We start from the raw sequence: 19,907 nt of genomic DNA, 5'->3' as shown, positions 1-19,907 counted from the left end.
CCACTCTGGGGACATCTGTAAAAGCTTTGAAAAGAGACTGGAAGGTCAGGTCTCCATCTACATCATAAGTCCTGGAATGACAAGCACTAAGCAACAAGTTTAAACCTGGATCCTGCAGTCTGGCTTAAAAGATGTGGGTGACAAGGATGAAAGCATATTCAAAGAAGCCTGTTGGTGGGGTTGGGGTGGGGCTTATATTGCTCATGTGACAGATTTTTGTCAAAGAAAACAGAGCCAGAGAAAGACAGCATTGTCTCAGTCTATGAAAAGACTGATCTTTCAGTGGTAGTAGTATAGGAAGATGAATTTTATGCCCTCCAAAATTCCAAACTGGCTTTATTTTTATTTTACATTTGTTTCATAATACTTATCTCCAAAGCCTACTTTGTCTGCACAAGTTAGAACTTTTTATTTGATCCAGGCTGTCAGAAATGGTTAGCTCAACAAGAAATGCTAATTATGCTCCCTTGGAAGAATTCTCTATAGTGTTTGACATGACTGTTGTCCTGTCAGGAAAAATGCTTAGCACACAATTTATGTTACCAAACAAGCAGAAAGTCAGAAACATCAATTCACTAACAGCACTAAAAATTTAGCCAGTGCTCTAAATGGGGTATCTGAGGGAGTCAGCTGTAGAATATGCATATATAAGAATCTATTTTCAATGGTAAATGTTTGACCCTGGCTTTCAGGTATTGTTCTGGTGGTTTACACATGGGTTAGCTTCGCGTTAGCTCTGGGCACTCTTGATTTTCTCCCATTTCCCAAAGACACACCTGCTTAGCCTGTTTGGGTACCTTTTAAAAATTTGCAATGCGTAATTTTCCTCTTGGACATGCTGTAGGTGGATTGGACACACTCAACTGGCCATAGGTGTGAGTGTGTGCATGTGTGTGCCTTGTATGGAAGGTTGGGCGCCGGGCTGGCAACTCGGCACTGTAAAACTCCACTGCTAATCGTTCTGCAGACCGTTGTTCTGCTGTGGCGACCCCTAACCGTGATAAGCCGAAAGGAGATGATGAGTTTTCCTCTTGGATTTTCCTTGTAAATCAGCTTTTCTACTAATTTACCAAACAAAATTAAACAGCTCAATAAAAATGAAAGAATATATATATAAGCACTGGTAAGGCTACATGTCAGTGTCCAATTTAACTACAAATATGAATGACATTTCTCTACAAAGCCATCTGTTAGCCAAGGGGAGACAGATGAAACAGAAATATGAACAGAAGTTTGAGGCTGTCCCTGTCATAGAAGTGTTGCTTAACAAGGAGTGGCATTCACGCTTTTGTTTTTTCTTTTTTTTTTTTTGTTTTAGCTTTTTTTCTGTTTTTTTCCCCCACTCACATGCACATATATCTTATTAGTTCTGAAAAGTGTAACACCCAACCACTGTATCTGTTCTGGTATCCTGCTCAGGACCTTTCTGCTCTACATTTGTTCCCGATGCTTCTTAGTGGTAAATTCGGACAACTCTTCAGCAGATGGGGCTACTGACTCCTCAAATAGTGAGGTAAAATGGTTACTCTCCAGTTAGAAGAAGTGCAAAGAGGCCTTCACTGGAGTAGTACATGGGGCTAGGAACCATCACACAAAAGGAGCTGGTCAGGATTACTAACCAAGAGGATGGGGAAATGTGCAATAATGTCATGTATATGCAACATGTGCTAACGAGCATCAAACACAAGGCATCTCTTCCTATCATTCTTCACCTCTGCATACTTATGGTGCATGATCTCTACCTGAGGTTGCACAAGTAATGATAAATCCCACACCCAGGTAGGACAGCAGGCTTTCAGCTACAACATCCTATCACTCCCTGTTGCTCCTTCCAGTGACCGAATCCATTCCTGAACCGAGTCGTCAGTACAGCAGATGGATGTCTTGAATCTACACCAGCAGACTGTCCATTCCTTGGCAGGGATGTTTAAGCCATCTTACTGTTAATATATCCACTGCACTTTGGAAGAAGACAAATTCAAAGATACAGGGTACAGCAGCTTTATCCTTTAACTGTACCACAGCTATTAACCTAAATGGTTCAGATAGCACTAAACACATTACTGACTTTCTTAAACCTTTCTCCCTTCAAATACCAATCAAATGACTACAGTTTTACAAGCTGTAAATAAAGATCAATCAGCATCGTAAGACAGGATTTCTGCAGTAACCTTTCTGAAGAAAAAATAATTGCTGGACTCCACTGAATGATCACTAGTCACTAGAAAAGAAAGCTGAAAAACACTCAAAAGATCATTTCAGACAAACATGCAAATATGCCATAAACCTCTTTCCTGCAAAACATTCCACACATTTCATTTCCAATGGGGGGGGGGGGTCTGATGCACACTGCAATGTCAAGAAGAATAAAACAATACATTCTGTGTCCACTGCCAGTCTTACAGTATTTACAATCTCTTAAAATTTATAACGATACATATGGCAGCTCAGAGGCAATAGGCAAGAGTGCAGACAGATGATTAATGCTATCCAACTGGAATGCAGTCATTTACATTTAACGGAGTATTCTGGTAAGAAAAAAAAAAATCTTCTTACTTGGATTATTCTCTTGAACCGTGACTAAATAAAACAGACCCTGACTTGAAAGAAGGCTTGCAACACTTGGGAAAAATCTATCCATGACTTCTCTGCCATTTTTGCCTCCAGCCCAGGATGCCTGAATGCCCTGACTTCTCACCTGAAATAAATACAACATAAGCTGTGAAAATTTTGGACATTGTTATTCACTTCAGTGTCACAAAATAAATATATTCAGTGTCACAAAATAAATATAACCTTTAACAGCTTTCTGAACGGTTATCCCAGTTTTTAAACCCTGTGTGCTTTTGTTGCTGTTAAAGGTCTGTCAAACATTTCATAACTTTTTTTAGCTTTCTGATATAAATTCAAATCTTACTCACAATTCGTTTGTCTGTTAATTTGTCCAATGCTAAACAAATGTTCTATGTACTTGCACAATTGTCATATGGACTGAGTACCACACAGAATGTCTGTACAATATTCTAAACTACTCTTAGAGGTTAACCCATATGTTTCCTATACGCCATAATATTAAGAATAAAAAGGTCTATATCACTTCCATGAATACACAAGTACTCGAACACCTATCGAGTGACTCCAATACAGCGAACGGTCCTTTCATTGAACCTACACATCAGCAAAACTTTTCCCAGGGAAAAGAGTTAGCTGTCCAACATGCAAGCAATACACACACCAAAGTGTGTGTGTGTGGGCTATGCCCCCAACACCTACCAATATGGGGGGCTGCACTTCCCCTCCCACCTCCTTACTTAAATGTATCAATTCTGAGATCACACTACAGTGGGGAAAAGGGCGATTTCTGGATGTTGGACAGCTAACTCTTTGCCCTAGGAAAAATGTTTGCTGATGTGAACGTTCAATAAACAGCTGTTCACTGTACTGGGGTCGATGGATAGGTGTTTGAATACTTGTATTTTCGTGGAAGTGATACAGACCCATGAAGAATATACCAAGAACTAAGCCAACAGGGAATGGAGAAAGCAGATTCTGATAAGGATGACTGCAATTAGGGGCACAGACAATAGACAAGAGGGGGCTGGAATTTACTGGAGGAAGCTGGCAAAGGAACCAAGGTATTGGGAACAAATAATTTCAGACAGAAAATTAACAGAATGGGAACATGCCAAGAAGACATTTGGACTACAGGCTAGCGGCTGCCTTCCCCATTAGGGATCGATATCAGAATATAGACAAAGAGAAATGGATAGGGAAATCCTAAGTGAAAGACCTCCACTGGTTGAGTTTTTAACTGAATCTAGAACAGATGCTGCTGGTAAAAAAAAGGATAATTAGTAGGGCATATACCATATTGCATGATAATTATAGGAATCAATCAGAAGAGGTCAAAAAAGATTGGGAAGAGAGATTAGATAAGCAATTCACAAAGAAACAATGGAAAGGATATACGTATGGCTCTCAAATATACAACAAAGTCTAGAAGACTTAGGATTTTTGTTAGGAAGTGTTTGCATAGATATTTTACACCCCAAGCAGACTCAAAATAATTTTTCCTCGGGTAGATGCAAATGTTGGAGTTGTGATGGGGAGGAAAGAGGTAACTGGGAACATATGATGTTCTTCGTGTTTCACTGCTGCAGTCATCACATTTGGGTTATCCCTGCCAGGGTAGCCCTCGGCCGGCCCGAATACCACAGACTTAGTATTTCTGTGTCGGTTGCTGTCGCTTGAAGACTGACGTCAAGTTGTCAGTAGTATAAAGTAAGGCAGCCAACGCCATTACATCAGTCTTTCTTGCCATGCAGTCCGAAGCAGAAGCAGTTCACGAGTGCTGGTCGGCCGCTACCTGAGTTTCGTCTACCGAACTGAAGCTGAAGTCTTCTAAAGCCTAGTACCCCGTTGGGGATCCTTTTTTCTTGCACTAACTGATATCAGAAAAGGTTAATAATTGTCTCGCCTGTGGAAAACAAACACCACACCGAGATTTCCACTCTTACTGCGTCACTTGTTTAGGCACAGACCATGATGCCCTTCGTTGTCGCTTCTGTGCTTTGTTCAATGCCAGAACTATCTGTAGTCGGGCCCTTATTGTAGCCAGATATTTTTGCTTACAGTCCTCAAACTCCGATATGGCTTCGGTAAGCCATCCGACAGCAGATCTTCGAAAAAATGTAAAGATAAAGACAGATACAGACCGCACAGGTCCAAACCTACCGAAGACACTTCTGTTAAGCTGGTCATCAGTTTTCCGGTACTCAGCGAGGTGCTTTTGCAGCCCCTAATGCCCACTTCTGTTGATTCGCAGGCCACTACTGAGACCCTCTCGGAGTCCCGTATGCCGCAAAACTCTTCTTCGACTAAGGATCCTGCGATTGTCTCAATCTTGGGTGGGTCTGGCGCCGCTGAGCAGGCACCGGCTTCCGAGGAAGTCCTTTGCACTACCGAATCTTGACACAAACCAACGTCTTCTTTCGTGACTACCATTCTTTCTGAGACTTTCGAGTTTTAGGCCCAGGGTACGAACCACATCCAAGAAACCAACAACCCATTCTCAGGTGCCTGCTCTCTTGCCTCAGTCTCAAATGCTCAAAATGGCGGAAGACCTTATCATGCTCATCAGGGGAAACCAAGCTACCCCCTCCAAAAGGAAAAGAGATCTGTCCCCTGTAGTTTTGTCTGAACAAGAGTCAGATGAATCTGATGCATCTGAATATGACGACATGCAACCCCTCTCCACTTATGAGGATTCTGATGCAGAGGATTCCATTCCTTCAGCCTCTCCCCCAGAGAATTTTTCCTTTGGGGAAACCCTGCATACCTTAAGGGAGCATTTCCAATGGGAGAGTCAGGACTACCCTCAGTCTAAAAAGAGACTCAGAATTCCTAGATCTTCCACAACACAGACCCTTAGCCATCCCCCCAGTCCTGGATGTTGTGAAGGATGTCTTCTTGAATCCAGCTTAGTTCCTGATGCCCTTCCTCCTGCTCCCAGAAAACCAGACAGATAATACAGAGTCCCTGACATGCACAAATATCTTTTTAGAAATCCTACAGCTGACCCTGAGGTCATTTCTCAAGGGCCAAAAGGGATTAAAGCAACCTTGGCTATTCCCGAGCATTGGACAGATGGGGTAAAAAAGTATACACCTCAGCTACTCTTGATATCAGGGCACTAAATTGTCAATTCCATATGCTGAAATATCAGCAACATACCCTGGAACTCCTAAAACAAAAAAAAGTCTTCCTTTCCCGCTTGGGCAGAATCTAAAGATCTACAAGAGTTAATGCATTCTGCAAGTCAAGTTACTAAACACACCTTGCACTGTAGTTTTGATGCCCTAGAAGCTTATTGCAGGGCAGCAGTCACTGGATATGTAATTAGAAGACATGCATGGCTTAAAGAACAGCCCCTACCAGACCATGTCAAATCTAAATTGTTGGATGCCCACTTGCACAAAGATACCTTAACTGGCACTAAGGCAGAAGAGGTCTTAAAAAGATGGAAGAAAAAGCAGAATCTATGCAAACTGTTATGGATTTCTTGCAGGTCCAGCCCCCTAGGTTGAGCAAGCATTGCCTTTCCAGCTCCCAGTAAACAGGCCCAGCAGAGGTCCCAGAAAAGCAGAGATATAAGCAGTGGACTACCTCCATTTCAAAACCAGGGAGTTCTAAGCCACCATCTTATGGCAAGAACTCACAATGACTCACCTCCACCACCCCCTCCCTCTGCCCACCTTCACTTACCCTTAGGAGGAAAACTCTCCTTTCACTCAAGTACCCGGACCACCATTACCAAGGACCAATGGGTTCTGAAAATCGTGTCTCAGGGATACAAATCTTTCTTCCACACCCTTCCAACCCCAAAAGGGTTCCCAGATCTACCACCAAATCAGTGGGCAGAGGCTCAAAAGCAAATCCTTTCCCTGCTCTCTCTGAGGCCAATAGAGCACGTTCCTGCAGAACAGACAGGCCAAGGTTTCTACTCCAGACTATTTCTGGTGCCCAGAAAAGAGGGCGCCTGGCGCACTATCCTCGATATATCTATTTTAAACACCTTCCTGTTGATCCCAAAATTCAAAATGCTCACCCTCCAGCTGCTGCTACCCATGCTCTCCAAGGATGCTTGGCTAGCCACCCTAGATCCAAGAGGCCTACCTCCACATTCCTCTCAGGGAATCATGCAGGAAATATCTCCGCTTCAGGACAGGATCTCAACACTTTCAGTTATCTGCGCTTCCCTTTGGCTTATCTACTGCTCCCAGAGTTTTCACAAAATGTCTGGCTCTGGCCACGGCCTTCTGCAGACAAAGAAATATTCAGATTTACCCTTACTTAGATGGCTGCCTTATTCAGGCAGACAACCAGGAAAAGCTGCTCAAGCACCTGGCCTTTGTAACGACCCTTCTAACCTCCCTAGGAGTACACAATCAATGAAAAGAAATCCAAACAGGTGCCCACCCAAAGGATAATCTTCCTGGGAGCAAGTCTGGACAGAGCATCCCAGATGGCATTCCTTACTCAAGAGAAACAAATTTTCCTAACAAGCTACTTCTCTCAACTGGCCACCAGGCCCCAACTAACTGCAAGAAAGTTCCTACAAGCTCTGGGGTTCATGGCATCTTGCATACTACTCATTCCATATGTCAGACTGCACATGAGGAAACTTCAGTGGTACCTAAAGAGTCTTTGGTGCCAACACTCTCAAGACCTGGGATATCTTCTACCTCTAATGCCTTGCCTCAGAAAAGGTTTTCTTTGGTGGGCAACAGCATGCCCCCACAACCAGGAATGCCCCCCCCCCCACCACCCAGACCCTCACCACAGATGCATCAGACTATGCTTGGGCTGCATACCTGGCCAGAAGGTGCATACAGGGCCAATGGAGCCTAGAGCAAATCCCTCTGCACATCAATCAAAAAGAGATGATGGCTGTGCAGCATGCCTTGATAGCTTTCAAGCCCCTTCTCTCTCCAGGGACTCTCCTGATCAAAACAGACACCACCACTGTGATGTGATACATCAACAAGCAGGGAGGGACTCACTCCTACCCTCTATGCAGCCTGGCCATGACCCTTTGGCACACAGCCTCTGCCATGCAACTACACCGGTTAGCACAATTCCTACCAGGCTCCCTCAACTCTCTGGCAGACCAATTAAGCAGAAATCTTCTGGACCCACACGAGTGGCAACCCAACAGAAGTACCTTCACCCTAATAACTCAGAAATGGGGAACCCTGACAGTAGACCTCTTTGCCTCCCACACTAACCATCAGCTCAGCAAATTCTGCACCAGAGAGCATCACTGCATGGCTTGGAAAGTGGATGCCCTGTCCTTCCCCTGGGTCAATCTATCGGTCTATGAATTTCCTCCCCTACCTCTCACCCCCCCAGGGTGCTGCTCAAAATAAGGGAGGAAAAACCAAGGACCATTCTTATAGCTCCAGACTGGCCCCGGCAGCACTGGTACCCCTTGCTGCTCAGCCTGTCCCCGCTACCCCCATGGCATCTTCCACAGATTCCAAACCTACTGACCCAGAGGGAAAGGGAATTCATGATCCCCAATTGCAGACCCTCAATTTGGCAGCTTGGCTTATTCCCTATCCCTGAACCAATGTTCCAACCTCAGTAAACAGGTTCTGGATGTTATCCTTGAGGCCAGACGTCCTGGCACCAGAAAGTCTTATGCTGACAAATGGAAACAGTTCTGCACCTGGATCCAGGCTAAGGGAGCCAACATGGCACAGTCCTCCCTCCCTCTCATCCTGGATTACCTAGCTGACCTACAACACAGTGGCATCTCTTTCTCCTTTATTAAAATTCATGCCTCTGCTATTTCTTCTCATTTTCCCACCGAGCAGTCCCTTTTTTCACACCCTTTGATCAAACAGTTCCTCAGAGGGGCTAGCAACTTGAGGCCACCCAGAAGGGCACCAACACCAGCTTGGGACCTTAACTTTGTTTTGGAAAAGCTCATCCTGCCCTCTTCGAACCAGCTTCTTCTGCAGAGCTAAAATTTCTCTCCTGGAAAACAGCATTCCTTCTGCCCATCACTTCAGCCAGAAGAGTCTCTGAACTGCAAGCACTCATGGGCTGTGGAACCCTTCATCATCTTCCATGTAGACAGGGTATCCCTCAGAACAAACCCATTCTTCACGCCCAAAGTGGTTTCCAGTGTGGCTCTCAACCAATCCATTCATTTGCCACCTTTTTCCCCAATCCCCAGAGCAAGGGGGAAATGATTATTCACTCTTTAGATGTACATAGACAGCTCAGATTATATCTTGACAGGACTAAATCCTTCAGAAACTCTGAGCAACTGCTGGTTAGCTTTGCTACAGGGGCAGAAGGCAAAGCCATCTCCAAACAAACCATTTCAAAATGGATAGCACACTGCATCCACTTCTTCTACACATAGCATGGAAAGTCTCCCTCCAAGGGGGTCAGGACGCATTCCACCAGAGCAGCCTCCACCTCTGCAGCTTTCCTCAGAGAAGTCCCCACCAGGGACATCCTGGAGGCTGCCACCTGGACATCTGTTCACTTTTACCAAGCATTACCACCTGCCTCTCTTCTCCAAATCCAGGGTAGGGTTTGCTTCTGCAGTCTTGCTGGGCATCCTAGCCAGCCCCTAGTTGCATTGACTGCCTCCACCCTTTTCCTTAGCTTTGGGAATCAACCCCAATGTGATGACTACAACAGTGAAACATGTAGATGTTCGGGTGTATTCACTGTTGCAGTCCTGGTTTCCTTCCCTCCATCCCCCTTTCTTCTCTTTCTCCTTTTATTACATGTCTTCCTTATTGTTCTCCTGTCCTTACAAGGGACATGTTGGTATTTATTTTACACTGGTGGGGTTCTTCCACCAGACCCTGGCCTCCTACTTGGGGGCTCCTGACTTTACACTACTGACGACCTGACGTCAGTCTTCGAGCGACAGCAAATGACGCAGAAATACTAAGTTTCTGGTATTCGGGCCTGCCGTGGGCTACCCGGGCAGGGATAACCCAAATGTGATGACTGCAACAGTGAATACACTCCAACATCTACATTTACGGTAAGTGTACACAATTGTACTTTTTGGGAGTGCAATGTATTGGCAAACTTTAAACAGTCCTTGCAGAATACTTTGTCAGGAATAGTAGGCGAGCAAACTTAAGGAAATTGTTTTTTTTTAGCTGGAATAAAGGATCTGAATTGCCAAGCCATAGTAAGGGTTTTTTAAGGTTTAGTTTTAGTAATGTCAGTAAAGGTCAGGAAATCCTTCTATGTGGCACACCTCATCACAAAAGGTTTCTCATCCAGAAAAAAAGAGGTCATTGTTCCCCTCTAGTCATCACTCATTAGACCCATTATAGAGTACAATGCCCCTTTTGGTATGTACCTCACAAGACATCTACAACAACTGGAAAGGCCGCAAAAATACCTCACAAAGAGGATTACTGGCCTCAAACAGATGCCTTACGCAGACAGTCTCAAAAAACTCCAGCTTTACTCCGTCGCACATCGCCTACTCAGAGGCTATCTCTGCCCAACATACAAAGCTATGTCAAACCCAGAGCTGTTGGACATGCTCCACTTAAAGAAATCCCAATCCCTCTGAGCTACACGCTCTAGGGACCTAAACCTTGTCACCACAATAAACAGAACATGCTGGAAGGATAGATTCCTGTCCCAGAGACTTCCCATACTCTGGAACAGACTACCCATCTATGTCAAACAGAGCTCCTCATTAGCACTCCAAGAAAAATCTTGATTGGATGGGAAATAGGAAATTCACCCCGGGGATCACTTCTGTGGTTCTGCTTGACAGGGGCACAGGAAAATAATTTTCTTGGGTGGCGAAAGCCAAGGTACATTTTTGGCTAGGCTTGTATAGGCCCTAGGGCCAATAGCCTAGTACCTACCTATGAACTTATGAACCTATAATGGCCAAAAAAGCAATTACTAGAAAATGGAAATCAAAATCTAAACAAAATGCTCTTGAAATAGTGACTACTGTAACAGAGATAAAAGAACAGGAAAGAAAAGGGTAGGAGAAAAAAGAGAAATTGTAAGAACTATACATACAGAAGAAATATTTTGGAAGAGGAATGAGGTTTAAGAGAAGACAGAAACTGAATAATTTATGTCGTGTTGCTTAGATTATACATCACATATATTGAGTTATATCCTATAATGTTTGTAAAGATGAACTCGTTAATAGGATTGATTACTTAAGCAATAACTGACGAAGTGGTGTGGTATATTGAAGATTTACCCATGGTTGGTGTGGTTTAATCATGAGGGCAAAGCCAGAGTGAAGCCAACCGTGGGTACATCTTCAATATACCACAACCACGGAGTCGGTTATTGCTATTATACAATGACATTATTAAAGAAAAAAATGTACTTTTCTTGTCTTTGTATAACAGCGCACTACTGTTCTTCCGCCAGTGGTGGTATACTGCTTCCTTCTATTGATGTACTGCACATGCGTATGGGACTTGGGTTCCCACACATACCCAGTACATCAATGCTTTGAAACGGAAGCAACGGAGAAAAGAAAGCCTCCATTGCTCGTTTTTTTTTAATTAAAAAAAAAAAAAAAAAAACACGTTTTGGACACCTTATACCAACAGAAAAAAGTCCGGGCGACCGGACCTTTTTCTGTTGGTATATTGTGGGATTTACAATGGGCACGCTGGCCAATCAGCGTGCACGTTTTGGTAAGTTCACCTATGTCACAAACGATAATTCAATAATGTGTTTAAAAAAAGTCACCAATTAAAACATTCCAGCAGAGGCATGCACTGTATACATCTGCTCCATGATGTCCAACATGATCACAGCCTACAACATCTGTACCTTTTCAGGTATCAAATCACTGAATCACTACCCCTCTCAAACATGTCACAAGCCATTTCATTGACTTCACCTACAACCACAACAGAAACAGAGAACTTCAGGACAGTTGGCAAATAAGTCATCTTGCGAGTAGAAAAGTTAATTTATTTTGAAAAGTCTTTATCTTTGCTTATTCTCAACTCAGACAATGTGCATAACCAGTGATTAATTCAGAAACCAGTTTTTATTAAGTGAAAATGGAAGCCAAGTGAGCAGATGAGACAGTATCCAGGGACCTAGAGATTAATGACCAAGATTCACCAGGTCACCCTTGGGTAACTGATGTAGAAGAGGCCATCAGTCCAGAGGGAAAATGTGAAATTATCAAGCAGCATCAAGAGATAAGTTTATACTCAGATCAAAGTATACTACTTTTGTGGCTGCCAAATATTTCTCTGCATGTTTTAGGTCCTTTCTAAGCCTTAAGAGAATTTTAATACATGGAGTTCACTGACAAAGACAAGCCAGGAAGAGGAAGACACTGCTCCAGATCCATCTTTGTCAGGAACATTTTTGTCCTTTATTAAAAAATTATGCTTGTATTAGACTGTACACAGGACACACAGAAAACAGAAAGATAGGAAAAGCTTAGAAAATAAGTGTGAGTTACCATCATTATGAAATATCTCTCAGAAGTGGCAATAGCAAATAAGTTTTTTTCCAACTCTTGGTAATTTCACTTCACAAATCTAATGATGGCAATGCAAAAACTTTTTTTCTGGTGCTTTATAAGCCCTGCTAAGTTTTGGACCCCCAACAATCTGATGCACCCACACTTTTAGTGCTGGTTAGGTTATCTTTGACAACCTGTTTTCAAGTGAGACTCCCACCACCAGGGAAGAATTTTATAACACATGAACCTAAATATGCCAACAAAGGAAATGAAAGTCAATGGTAAGCAACAGGTAACAGGGGACAGCATCACAATGCAAGCACAGATACACATGTCTACCCAGGCCGGTTTCCATCTCGCCCATTAATATGGATCTGCAACACATTGTTGGGAAGAACAAAGACCATTTCTTAGGCTGGCTGTATTTGTCACCTATCACTTGAGGAGCTTGTAAACAGCACCTCGGCCATTGTTTGGTATATAAACTAGTGTCCAATTCTTTCACACAATCCTTAGTGCAGAACAACAGGACCTCATTCACCTGACCATCTCCATCCCTCTGGAACTTTGAAGGTAGCTCAGCCCAGGCTGCTAGCAGTGAAAACAAAAGATCTTCCTCTGTAGCATCAGTCTGCTGTAACCAAATATAATGTGAAATTTGTTCTTATACTGAAAGAAGAATTGCTTTAAACTGTGAAATGACTTATGCCATAACTTACTCTGAAGAAATGTAATGTTTGGGACAGAAGGGGGTTTTACACTCAAGTGTAAAACTTTTGTCTGGACCAGAATGGGAAAAAACCCCCCACCAATGATCACACGACTGAAAAATGGCAATCGACATCTGATCAACTGTCTGTCTGGGTGTCCATGCTGAAGTCAAGCATAGTTCCATATTATGTAAAATGCAAAAATTTAAATACTGGAAGACGGAATCTAGATACAAGTGAGAAACACACATTTTTAAGGAGTACTTTAACACTACATTGTAGGTTTGGGGGTCAAATATGGACAACTGCAAAAGTTTTATAAGACTAAAATGGCAAAATTAATGGAGGGTCATGACTCTGACTACTGTTAATTTCTGCCATTCTTTTTCAACATATGCATTCTATTTTGAGGAGTGAATGTATCAAAATGGAAGTCTCGTATACCAAGTCTGAGATTTCACCTTTCTCTGAGGTTCTGTAATCTTGGGAGTTAGTGTATACACAAGTACAAGGGAATAAAGGTGCAGGCAACATATCCTTCTGTAAAAAACAAAGGAAATGACAGTGATTTCTACAATGCACTTGTCTCCCTTAATTTTGCTATTTAATTATTTCTAATGTATAGACTTGCAGTTACAGGCCACAAAATTATAACAAGGACTCAATGTATCTTAGAGAAATGCCTTAAGATATATAGCAACATCCACCACTGTACAGCTGAGTTCAAGTGCCTTTCTGTCACTGTGCATTTCCATTCAGACAGACTACTTATCTCAAGGAGAAGGGCACAGTTCACAAAGAGGGAAATCAAAAAATACATGTTGAATATTTGGGTACAGAATGTTAAGATACAACCACCATACTCAGAATCTACAGTCCTGCAGAAAATAATGCAAGCACTTTTTTTCAGTTTGCAGACTGACCTCAAGGACTGAAGACATGTCTGGCCCAGTGAAACTGCAGATATTATAGATACACAAGTATTCACCAGTATTTAACCTTCAAGATGATCTTGTGCAGCTGGTCAACTCTTGCACTGAGTTTCCCATCTCTCTAGTCCCAGGTTTGCTGGGGAACATCCCCTTTGACTAATGGCAGCATCCATGAACCTGAAATAACAGGCAAGCACACCCAATGGTTCTCAGTTTTTGTCCTTATTCAAAGTTCTACCTCCATGACATACTTAAATTAACGCAAATAAAATTGCAAATGTAAAGATTCACTTCCGGTGAAATACTGAGGATTACAATGGAACATCAACAATAAAGGGAGAAAGATGATGAGTATAAAGCTACCTACAGCATGGGACTCTCTCAAACATAAAAATATATTGGTAGACTTCTCACACACCCGTAATGTCTTGGTTTGAGAAGCCACCTTCAATAAATTAACCCTTGATACAGAATACCAAGCATTCCACTGCAAATGTCATTATCATACAAAAACAAGAATGATTGGCTGTTCACAGCTACATGCTTAATGTAAATTGAGTATTACCCATCAAAAGCCTGTCTGCAATGCAAAACAAAAAATACAGTAATCACTACCATAGCTAAAAACAAAAAAAAAAAAACACACACTACATCCACCATTTTCCAGCACCACTAAATGGAGAATAAAACTCATGTGACTACAAGTTAAATTTCCATCCCTTCACACACTTTTCACAGTGTTTTGTGATCACATTTACTGTCATAAATTCATGGGTGTTTACTAGGCTAACAACCGCAAGGGCCTTTTTAAGCCTAGTCATGCATCCCAAATCTCTGACGAGTTCTGATACCCTTGACAAGTGTACGCATGGACCTGGGAGATGAACCACTTACAGGTTACCTGTCTGCATCAAAGACATCGGTGCCAACCAGGGATGAATTTCCCGTTTCCCACCCCATTGTCCAAGCTGCACTTGAACTGGATTAGGGAAGAATTCTGCTTCACATGGATGGGGAGCCTGTTCCATAGACGAGGTAGTCTCTGGGATACATACCTATCTCTCCAGCAGGTCCTATTTATATGACAAGCAAGGTTTTAAGTCTTTAGAACAAGTAATTCTGGTACTGTTTATTTTGTGGATATGCAGGAGGTCCATCAGAGTGGGATCGGACAATGCCCTGTATGTCAGGCATAGAATTTTTGTGAATGTTTTTTATTCTGAAGAAGTGTATGTTATATACACACAAAAGTGCTTAATTCCTCTAATCAAAACAGTTGTGAACTGGTTCTGGTCATTTTCTGTTTGGATTCCAGCAGTTGGTTCAGTGGTTTTTGTCGTTTTGTGTTGCTTGGGTTCTTACCTTCTCAAAGAAATCCACCAGGTTGAGTAGGTATGATCTGCCCTTTACGAAACTAAACTGGGTTGGGTCCAGTGTCTGGAGGTTTACTATATCTCTATTGATCATCTCCATGATAATTATTTCCATGGCTTTACATATAAGGCTAGTGAGACTAGTGAGACTTATGGGTCTGTAGTTTCCAGGGTCTGTAGATGGCCCACCTTTGTGCAGAGAAATGACTGTTGCCTTTCTCCATTCTTGAGGCACAAAGCCTGTTTGGAGGCTAAAGTTAAATAGTAATTCCAGAGGCCCTGATAGGTGAGGTTTCATGTTATTTAGAAGGCATCCTGGGATATTGTCTGGGCCCATTGACGCAGTGTTCTTGGTCTTAGAGAGAGCATTAAGGACCTGTTGCCTAGTGATAGTAGGGGAGTTATATTTGATATTTCCTGAGGGAAGGTTGAGGGGGAGGGGGAGTGAAGTTGGGGGAGTGAAGTTGGAGCTGAATTTATCAGCCAGGAGGTTTTCTATATATTTTGGATCCATATATGTGGCTCCATTTGCAATGAGCTCTACACACAATTGTGTATTGCCATTGAGGTTGCGGACGTAGCTAAAGAATGCTTTGTGGTTGTCCTTGGCATGGGAGGCCAAAATTACCTCAAATTTGGCCATGCTAGACTTTGTCCTCCGAGTTGTTTGTTTAGTTTAATTACAGTGCTTTTGTCCTGCTGGGTGCTGCACCTCCTAATTTTTGCCATGATTTTCTTCCTCCTGTTATACATCCGACTGACTTTGTGATTCCACCAGGGTGGCTTGTTTTTTTTTTTTTAGTTAGTTCTGTACTTCTTCCTGGTGGTACAGCTGCCTCTATACTGCCATTAACATGCTTTTACAGGGTTTCTGTGAACAGTTCTGCATAAGCAGAAGTGTTGTCAGGGTTTACAGGGGCTTGACATTTTTGCCAGGTTCACACTTAATAGCAGGAGGTTAGCCTTAGAAAAGTTCTTGAATATCCTCGGTTTAGCTGGGGGTCCAGGTTTTATTTTTACTTCAAAGGAGACCATTTTGTGGTCTGACCTTACCAGGGAAGGCATTACAGTAGGGGGTATGCAGCATTCTCCCATATTAGCGAGGACCAGATCCAGTATGGTTGCACCCCTAGTTGGTGTATTGATTATCTGGTCCAGGGAGTTTATGTTTACTAAATCCAGGAATCTATGTGCATGTATGTTTGATGTCATATAGGATTCCCAGCTAATAGTGGGGTAATTAAAATCACCCATGAATATGGTATTGGGTTGGATGCTTAGTGTACATGGTATGGGTTTCCTGGGTTACAGAGGGGGACCTATAGCTTGCAAGGAAGTGGTACTGAATTTTACCTATGGTGATTTGAACATGGAGCGGCTCAAGTGCATTGTCCTGTTTGACCAGCCTTGAAGTATATTTATTTTTGAGATAGAGACACCTCCACTATTAGTCCATGTCTGTGTCATTACAGATTATACTAGTATTTATTAATTTACTTTTCTTTGTTAACTTGGGTAGAGCACTGATCTGTATGGACCGTCTCCAGGTTCATCCTGGGGTCACAAACAGCAAATAATAAGGCCTGCAAGTTTAATAAACAGCAAGCAGTAACAGGCAACACATGTGTATTACATGGCATTAACCTACACAAGTTTAAACAGTCATTATGTGTTCTGGTACAGTATAGCAACTGTTTCCACTTGTATACAGCATGCACAAATTATGTAGAGAGAAATGAATTAAGGAATAATAGTACTGACTGAAGGTCAGCTGTGCAGAAAAAGGGTTGAGGAGTAGGAAGGAGGTATGTTAGAAAGGATGGAATTTCAATAGTGATATACAGCAGGCAGAAGAGAGAAGAGCTTTAATTAAGAAAAGTGCTGGCTGTTCACTTGGGTAGTTAATAAACAGTGGACTGCACATTAATAAATGAACCAGGTATGCCTTGTGACTAAGCACTGGGTGATACTGTTGTTCAGAACAATTTGCATCTGCCATCTTTTAATCAGGTAATACTTAAGTTGCAGTCAGAACTTCTGCTAGGAGTCAGGACTTTATACATACAAATATATTGCTAGAACCAGTTTATTACCACTATACCAGCTATGTATTGTTGTAGCCCACCATGGAAAAAAGTAGCTGTACAAGTACACTGATGGCAACAGCAGATGTTCAGACAGAAAGATCACTAATGAAGCTGTATTCATTATCCACGATAATTAGAATTCCATAACTTTCAAGCATCCCCAGAGTGAAGCTGAACACTTCTCACTGCCTGTCTAGTTGGCTGGATTTCTACCTAGTAGGCAGATCAGCCCACATCATTTTCAGGTCTTTTTTTCCAGAAGATAGAACACCAACAAAAGCACCTAAGAAGGTGTGGCTAAAGCCTCAGGGGTTATTTGACTATATTTTCTTTCAGATACATGCATGTCTTATTGTTTCAGTAAGAGGGGAGGATCCTAAATGTACCCTTTGACTCTGGAAAGAATTCCAGTTGGGTGAAGAAAATACCTGTTCTGGTTCCTATCTACCAGGTAAAGGCTAAGGGAAGACAGAGGTCATATAAGGCTACATGGATGGAAACTATTCAAGACTCCCTCCACCACAGATATGAAGATAGATAACTCTATTATACCCAATTTCATTCTCCACACTTCAGTTGGCTACACACAGTCATTACAATATCATTTCTCTCTTTATCTTAAGGGGATTGTGATAAAATACTGGCAGTTTTACTGTTTGATTTAAAGCCAATGCTTAAAACATTTTAGGCATAAAAATTGGGATTAACCTAAGGCTTAATCTGTTGTTATGGAATACCATGAAACATTCTTTAAACATCAAGGCCTGCAACTCAATAATCCTTCAGACTGGTGCAACAGCTGCAAGAAAGAGTTTTCCAGGATTAATATTTGAGGCCAGTGAAGACATTTTCTGAAAGGAAAACAGGGTTAACCTTACCACCACTAAACTGAGGTCCTAAGGAGGAGACGGAGGCTTCTTGGGGCTGTGGTTTACAGGACAAAACTTCCTTCAAGGATTGCTTCACTCTGGAGCATGAAAGGATAACAAAGAATCCATACAGAAGCAGGTGCAATGGCTGAAATAACTCCTTTATGACTGCATAAGATAACACACTGTGGAACCGCTCATCTAGGTACTGCAGACTATTCAGATTCAGTACCTCCACCAAACACAGAACCCTTTTCCCGTTTTTACATGATTACCTGTTGTTTGGCTTCCTGGCCTTTTGAATGATGTACAGTACTTCCTCAGAGAAATGGTTCCCCAATGACTATTAAGACTATCCATACTGCCAGTCTGAGACTCCAAGTTTGGGTGCAGCAGTGATCTACTATTACTACTACTTTGCTCATCTATGCTGGTTAAAAGAACCATTGTCACAGAAGAGTTGTTACAAACAACCTTGCTTTTACAAAGCCTTCTACAATACCATGGGAAGGAGGAAAAAGAGATAAAATACATATGGGGATCTCCCTATCCAAAGGGAGGAAAAGGCATTTCCCACCCGCACTCTCCTGTATGGGACTCTCACACAGAAGTTCTCCAGCTGGTAATTCTATAAGGCAAACAGGATGATCTCTGGGGATCCCACATCTACGCTAAGCTTTGGAAAGTTTGCCTGTTTAATCTACATTTGTGGAGGACGAAGGAGGAGCTGCTGAGGTTGATCACCAGGGAGCTTATCTCTGAAGGGATATATGTGGCCAGAAGACATAGGTCTTGCTGAGACCAGGTACCAGGCCACTGTCACCGATATGCATACTGGGTAAGAATATGTTGCTAAGTACCAAATAACCATGGTGGCAGTCAGCCATCACCTTCAACACGCTTGGTTGTCACAGGGTGTTGAATGTCTGAGGGCCATAATCAAGGCAATCATTTAATTTACAGTGATGTGCTTGTTTACCATGGAAGTGTTCCAACTGCCTTAAAATCTTCCGGCGAATTACATGAGGTGTCAGTTTCAGTGATATATCATTTAATTTTCCTTACTTTACTTTTACTATATGTCTCAGTTCTGTGGTGAACTGCTATGACAGCTACTTGTTGCCTTGAGATTTTTCTTTAATTCTTGCTGCTGCAAATGGTCTCACCTGTAAAAGGTGTGCTCTGTGAGGCCAGTCTGGTGTAGCTGCTTGATGAGGCTCTTTCTTGCATCAAAAGCAGTTTTAGTGGTATTTTATTTCTATTACTTTTTGTTTCACTACTATAGTGAAGTGTTCTGACATTTCGCTGATTTGAGTTTTATACTTAAGTCCTGCTTCTGTAACTTGCCTCCTTTCTAAAACGTGTTCTTGTGGGGTAGAGCTCAATGCAGTCAACTGACCAGGCTCTGCCTTTGAGATGCATCAAAAGCAGTTACTGTGATGTTTTTTTTTTAACCTTATTTTTACTCTGCCTCAATGTCGCAGTGGGTTACTCTTGCAGGTTACTTGCACAGAGTTTCCTATTTAATTTCAGATGTCACAAGCTGTTATGAGCAGTGACTGGTTATGTACATTACTTGAGATGCGAACATACCAAGGTCCATATACTGTTGTCAATATGTGAAAAGCATGAGGTGGGCAGCCGGACAGTATGGCATCAGTATGACTGACTTTGGTTCGGTAATTTTTTTTTTTATTATTTCAAATAGAATGGGTAGCTTCTTGTAGTAGTTTATAGTTGAACTGGTTACTAACGGTGGTATGCAGCACTCCTGTTTTATGTTGGTCACATGCACTTCTTTCTCAGTGGTTCCTATTGTTTTTAATACTTTGGTGTGTAATTCTTCTTTTGAACACAACACTTTCTTTTAGTATGTTTTTCATTTTAAGTTGTTTGCTGGTTTTAAACATTGTAACACAA

General features: G+C 42.2%; 1 protein-coding gene across 1 annotated transcript in view; it reads right to left on the bottom strand.

The window, feature by feature from the left end:
• Positions 1 to 19,907, bottom strand: part of N6AMT1 (N-6 adenine-specific DNA methyltransferase 1) — a 208,347-nt gene that overhangs the window by 27,334 nt on the left and 161,106 nt on the right. The window contains exon 5 of the mRNA XM_044071324.1: positions 2,557 to 2,698. Within this exon, the coding sequence (XP_043927259.1) occupies positions 2,557 to 2,698 (142 nt within the window). The remainder of the gene's footprint in view (positions 1 to 2,556; positions 2,699 to 19,907) is intronic.

This window comes from Protopterus annectens, chromosome 5.part0 (assembly GCF_019279795.1).
Source record: "Protopterus annectens isolate FY-2018-M chromosome 5.part0, PAN1.0, whole genome shotgun sequence".
Lineage (NCBI taxonomy): Eukaryota > Metazoa > Chordata > Ceratodontiformes > Protopteridae > Protopterus > Protopterus annectens.
This window is presented reverse-complemented; position numbering and strand designations above follow the sequence as displayed.